This window comes from Anarhichas minor, unplaced genomic scaffold, assembly GCF_050575085.1.
Source record: "Anarhichas minor isolate MPS153535 unplaced genomic scaffold, ASM5057508v1 ptg000048l, whole genome shotgun sequence".
Taxonomy (NCBI): domain Eukaryota; kingdom Metazoa; phylum Chordata; class Actinopteri; order Perciformes; family Anarhichadidae; genus Anarhichas; species Anarhichas minor.
The window spans coordinates 10,715-17,500 of record NW_027466494.1 but is presented as its reverse complement, the minus strand read 5'-3'; the positions used below and the strand labels follow the sequence as shown (position 1 = coordinate 17,500).

Below are 6,786 nucleotides of genomic sequence, written 5' to 3'. Positions count from 1 at the left end.
GTACCGTAGACAGTCTGTGGTTTACACACAGCTTCACAGTCTCTCCTGATGTCGGGTGCGTAGCGCTGACAGGCCGTCTCTAACTGTCCGTGTCTCTGTAGAGACTCTGCATCACCACCGTATGAACACGCTGTACTGCAGGACTCAGGAAGGTGATGTTTGTAGATCAGCTGCTCTCCTGAAGAGATTCATGTGATTATTATGTAAATGTCCTTTTGGACGTGTTCTAGCGGGGCCGTCTCGTTACTCTAGTGTCCTCTCTGTAGGCCCGTGATGGATGCAGCAAATAAAATGCATGTATTCAGGAATAGTTGCAGAAGTTTCTTTGGTGCAAAGAAGTTTCTGTTCAACTTTTACATTCTCGTCAGAAGTGGAAATGTGTTTGCAGACGAGCTTCTTCCTCCCGTAGAGACGGGAGGTGCTCTTAACAAACACCTTCTCCTGAGACAATAAAAGCCTTTTCTCATTTCCTGTTTGGTTGTTGAGACAGTTTTGAATGATGAGTGACAGAGTGAATGAACAGCAGCAAATTATTTCACCCTTTTTAACCTGCCCCCCCCCCTAAGAGCGCAGAGCAGAATGACTCATCGATGCTTCATGTGAGGTTCGGACTCTACGCCTCCTACACAGACGAGCTGACGTCTCTTCCTGGTTTGTGGATGTTTGGAAGCCTCCGGTTCAGAGTTCATGGTGCTGAAGCAGCAGATGGATTTGTGATTGTGACTTCTTCCTCTGAGCCTGTTGGTTTAGTCTTGGATCTTTAATATTCTCCGTTTGATAGTCGTCCTCTTAAGAATCCTCATATTATCATCATCATCATCATCATCATCATCATCATCATCATCATCCAGATTTTGAAGTCCTCTTCCTCCTCCTCCTTCTCTTCCTCCTTCTCTTCCTTTTTGTCTTCCTCCTCCTCCTTCTCTTCCTCTTTGTCTTCCTCCTCTTCCTCCTCCTCCTTCTCTTCCTCCTTCTCTTCCTCTTTGTCTTCCTCCTCCTCCTTCTCTTCCTCCTTCTCTTCCTCTTTGTCTTCCTCCTCTTCCTCCTCCTCCTTCTCTTCCTCTTTGTCTTCCTCCTCTTCCTCCTCCTCCTTCTCTTCCTCCTTCTCTTCCTCCTTCTCTTCCTCTTTGTCTTCCTCCTCCTCCTTCTCTTCCTCTTTGTCTTCCTCCTCTTCCTCCTCCTCCTTCTCTTCCTCTTTGTCTTCCTCCTCTTCCTCCTTCTCTTCCTCTTTGTCTTCCTCCTGTTCCTCCTCCTCCTTCTCTTCCTCTTTGTCTTCCTCCTCTTCCTCCTCCTCCTTCTCTTCCTCTTTGTCTTCCTCCTCTTCCTTCTCTTCCTCTTTGTCTTCCTCCTTCTCTTCCTCTTCCTCCTCCTCCTTCTCCTCTTCCTCTTTGTCTTCCTCCTCCCCCTCTTCCTCCTCCCCCTCCTCCTCCTCTCTGTTCAAACTTTACCTGCTCCCTCCAAACTTTGCTCCGGTCTTCAGAGATCAGAGTAATGGAGCAGCTGATTGAGTTACGATGATGAAGCTCCTCGTTAGCGTCCGTTTAGAGCCGACTGAGAGTCTCCGGCTCTCAGCGGACGAGACGAGAGGACGGCGGGTCAGATGAACACGACTCCATTAACCCGCCTCCACACCAGGTCTCCTGCTGTCCGGCTCTCACGCTCCTGATTAATGACGCCTCCCTCTCCTCTCCAGCTCACCCCTTCGCCTCCATTCATCCTTTCATCTCCACACCTCTTGTCTTTGATTCTTTCTCCTCGGTGAAGCACACAAAGGCTTTTTCATGCATTGATCAGCTTCATGTCTGCAGATAATTGACGATATCATGAAAATCAAGGTGATTGGAATCGAAGTGGAGCCACATTGTTCTGGCAGAGACCTGCGTGTTCCAATCATCAATATAAGAAGTAGACGTAGTCACTCACTGGTTTGTGGACTGATGCCGTCTTGGTTTTTGGTCTTTGACGTCTTGGTTTTGTGCAACTAGAAGAGACACCAGAGGGTGGAGCTAAGTACAAGAGAACACTGAAAGAGACACTTCTTGAGGCGACCAACATGTAATAATTAACTTTGATGAAGTGAAGACATACTGTGAAAGAGTTGTAACACGACAACACGGGAAACTCCCAGACTGGACAACGCCGTGGTAGAGATGGTACTTCTGGACCACAGACTGTATATAAGAAGTGGACATCGTTATGGTCACTTGTTGGTTTGTGGATGTTTTGATGCCTTAAGTTTGGTCATTTCTCCATCTTGGCTTTTATCAACCAGTGAACAGGAAGTGACCATATCTGGACTGAGGAGGAGTGATGTAGAGACGGCGTATACGTCTCTGGTAGAGACCTGTCAATCACCGTGTAGCCCCGCCCTAAAGCATCCCCTGCTTTATGGTCTGTTTGACTCTAAATGGACCATAATGTACTAAATGAACATCATGCTGTATTGAAGAAGACTTGAAACTAGAGATTGAGACCATAAACTCATGTTTACAATGTTTACTGAGGTAATAAATCAAGAGAGAAGTAGAGTCATTTTCTCATAGACTTCTATACAACCAGAGGAGTCGCCCCCTGGTGGACACTAGAGAGAATGCAGCTTTAAGATGTCTATGACCTGGTTCCTCAGTATTTAGCCTCCAGATCCTCAACGTCTCTATCAGGACTAAAGGCCTCCGTCTCCTGCGTGGTGTTGGAGGCCTGTAGTCGGCTCCACAGCGAGCGCTGCTTTATGCATTTGAAAGAAGCAGCCTTTTGATTTTGGTCCTGACGAAGGCTGCACGGAGAACTAGAAGGAGAAGAACTTATCTGTCTTGTGAGCTGCGAGTCCTCCAGACTCAGCATCGCCGCTGAGCTTAATGGAGCCTGAACAGAGCGGAGAAAACAGAGCGACTCGTTCAAGCGGCTTTAGGTTCAAGTGAAGGGCAACGATGACGAGGAACACCGAGTTCCTCCAATCACTGTGAACGACAGCGTTCCTATGAGGAGCGTCAGGATCCTCCTGATCAGCCATGTGATGCTCGTCATCATTCAGCTCTCAGAAGGCTTGCTCACACGTTATTGATGAGTCATTTCCTGTTCCTCTGAGTGATGCTTCCACAATGACTTCATCTGCTGAATATTATTCACAATCACAAATAGTTTATTGATCTGATTGTTTTATATATATATTTATATATAAATATATATATATATATATATATATGTTAAAATGTACAGTAAGTATTAATACCAGAGTGTAAATATTTGTTATGTCAAATAATATGTTTTTTATCTCTCTCTCTCTCTCTCTCTGTCTCTCTCTCTCTCTCTCTCTCTCTCTCTCTCTGTCCCTCTCTCTCTCTCTCTGTCTCTCTCTCTCTCTCTCTCTGTCTCTCTCTCTCTCTCTCTCTTCCCCCCCCCCCCCCCCCCCCTCAGATCTGTCCTGGTTGAACTGGTGTCTCACTGGTTCATGCCTCTTCAGCCTCGTCCTCATCCTCTTCTTCAGGGAGTCGTACGACCGTCTCTACCTGGACGTCTTCGTCGCCGTGTGACGCCGCTGAGGACGCACAATAAAACTGAACTCAATAATAATAATAATAAAGGACTGAATAAATGATTCTTGCACAAAGAAAGAGGAAAGAAAAAGGGAACAGTAAGCGTCCGGCTGACGACGCTCTCGATGCTGAAGACACGTTTTTATTGCTTCTTCCTGTTTGTGAACAAACGTTTGACCGGTTTGATTTCGTTAACAGACGGATGTTTAGTAGTCGTTGTTGTTTACAGTCGACCGGATGTTCGGAGCCTCGCTGACTCCAGATCAGCTGTGAGGAGTCGGCTCCTGACCAGGAAGTGACGGCCGGCTGCTTCGGCCAATCAGAGAGGACCTGGTGGTGTTCTAGAGCTCCAAAGTGACCTTTGACAGGATGTTTCATCATCGCCTCTCAAACACAATATTATGCAAAGAATGATGCACCGGGTCGAGGTCTGGACCCAGACTCCAGTGCTGGATTTGGGAGAACCTTCATAAATATTCTTCTCCCGCCACGTGGAGGAGGAAGCGTCTTCTGACCTGAGCTTTTGTTTTGTGGGTAATTAAGTTAAATAATGGGAGAAGTTCTGTTTAAATCTAACTTAGTTTTTAGTGTTTTTAACGATGTGTTTCCTCTGAGCCAGTATTTATAGAAAGTGTGTCAACACTAACTCGGTTAGTTTCACTGATGTTTTATTAACTCTCGTGAGTTAAAGCTCCAGCTGAGAGTCTTCTGACTAAAACCTGAAGGGACAAAGAGAAGAGATCAAACTGAGCTTCAGATGGAGACGAAGTAACACTCCGAGTCTCTGAGTCTGTGAGTCTGAGTCTTCTGTCTTCATGTCTCTCAGCAGGTCTGAGAGCTTTAACGCGTTTCCTCCTCTGAGGTTAAAGGAGCCGCTGATGTTTCTGCTGCTTCTGTGTTTTACTCTCCTCGTACAGAGAACGCTCGTCTTTTACCTTCTGACTGTTGCCTTAATGCCCCGTGCTGTTCCTTCAGCCTCCCTCTGCTCCACACTGTGTGTGTGTGTGTGTGTGTGTGTGTGTGTATATATATGTATAATGTTAAAGGTCATGTTCTCCTGTCCTGCAGCACTCTCTCTCTCTCTCTGTGGTTATAAATGTCTGGTAGAAAAGGAAAAAGAACATAAATGTGACTGTTAAATATTCCAGCACCTTATTATTGAAATAAACATTTTTCAGATGATCTGAGGTGTTTTGTCTTTACTCATATTCTCACGTCTACGTTAACGTCTTTCAGGTGAGTGTGTCCTTCAGCAGCTCGCTGTTTTACCGTCACACACTCACACACTCACACACTCACACACACACACACACACACTCACACTCGCACACACTCACACACACTCACACATTCACTCACACACACACACATACCGCACATACTCACACTCACTCACACACACTCACACATTCACTCGCACACTCACACACTCACTCGCACACACACACACACACTCACTCGCACACACACACACACACTCACTCGCACACACACACACACACACACTCACTCACACACTCACTCGCACACACACACTCGCACACACTCACTCACTCGCACACACACACACACACTCACTCGCACACTCGCACACACTCACACACTCACTCGCACACACTCACACACACTCACTCGCACACTCGCACACACTCACACACTCACTCGCACACTCTCACACACACTCACTCACACACACACTCACACTCACACACTCACACACACTCACACTCACACACACTCACACACACACACACTCACACTCACACACACACACTCACACACTCACACTCACACACACTCACACATTCACTCGCACACACACACTCACTCGCACACATTCACTCACACACACACACACACCGCACACACTCACACACACACACACTCACACACACTCACACACCGCACACACTCACACACACTCACTCGCACACACTCACTCACACACACACACTCGCACACTCGCACACACTCACTCACACACACACTCACAATCACACACACACACACTCACTCACACACTCACACTCTCACACACACTCACTCGCACACACTCACACACTCACTCACACACTCGCACACACACTCTCACACACACTCACACACTCACTCGCACACACACACTCGCACACACACACTCGCACACACTCACTCACACACACTCGCACACACTCACTCACTCACACACTCGCACACACTCACTCGCACACACACACTCGCACACACTCACTCACACACTCGCACACACTCACTCGCACACACACACTCGCACACACTCACTCACACACACTCGCACACTCGCTCACACTCACTCACACACTCACACACACTCGCACACACTCACTCACACACTCGCACACACACACTCGCACACACTCACTCACACACACTCGCACACACTCACACACACTCACACACTCGCACACACACTCACTCACTCACACACACTCACTCACACTCACACACTCACTCACACTCACACACACTCACTCACACACTCACTCACACACACTCACTCACACTCACACACACTCACTCACACACGCTCGCACTCGCACACACACGCTCGCACTCGCACACACTCACTCGCACACACACACACACACTCACTCGCACACACACACACACACACACTCACTCACACACTCACTCGCACACACACACTCGCACACACTCACTCACTCGCACACACACACACACACTCACTCGCACACTCGCACACACTCACACACTCACTCGCACACACTCACACACACTCACTCGCACACTCGCACACACTCACACACTCACTCGCACACTCTCACACACACTCACTCACACACACACTCACACTCACACACTCACACACACTCACACTCACACACACTCACACACACACACACTCACACTCACACACACACACTCACACACTCACACTCACACACACTCACACATTCACTCGCACACACACACTCACTCGCACACATTCACTCACACACACACACACACCGCACACACTCACACACACACACACTCACACACACTCACACACCGCACACACTCACACACACTCACTCGCACACACTCACTCACACACACACACTCGCACACTCGCACACACTCACTCACACACACACTCACAATCACACACACACACACTCACTCACACACTCACACTCTCACACACACTCACTCGCACACACTCACACACTCACTCACACACTCGCACACACACTCTCACACACACTCACACACTCACTCGCACACACACACT

At 48.1% G+C, this 6,786-nt stretch overlaps 1 protein-coding gene across 1 annotated transcript in view; it reads left to right on the top strand.

Annotated features, from left to right (window-relative positions):
* Positions 1-4,715, top strand: part of slc49a4 (solute carrier family 49 member 4) — a 41,162-nt gene extending 36,447 nt beyond the window's left edge. Inside the window, exon 9 of the mRNA XM_076112245.1 lies at positions 3,415-4,715. Within this exon, the coding sequence (XP_075968360.1) occupies positions 3,415-3,530 (116 nt within the window). The 3' untranslated portion in view covers positions 3,531-4,715. The remainder of the gene's footprint in view (positions 1-3,414) is intronic.
* Positions 4,716-6,786: the final 2,071 nt, after the last annotated feature.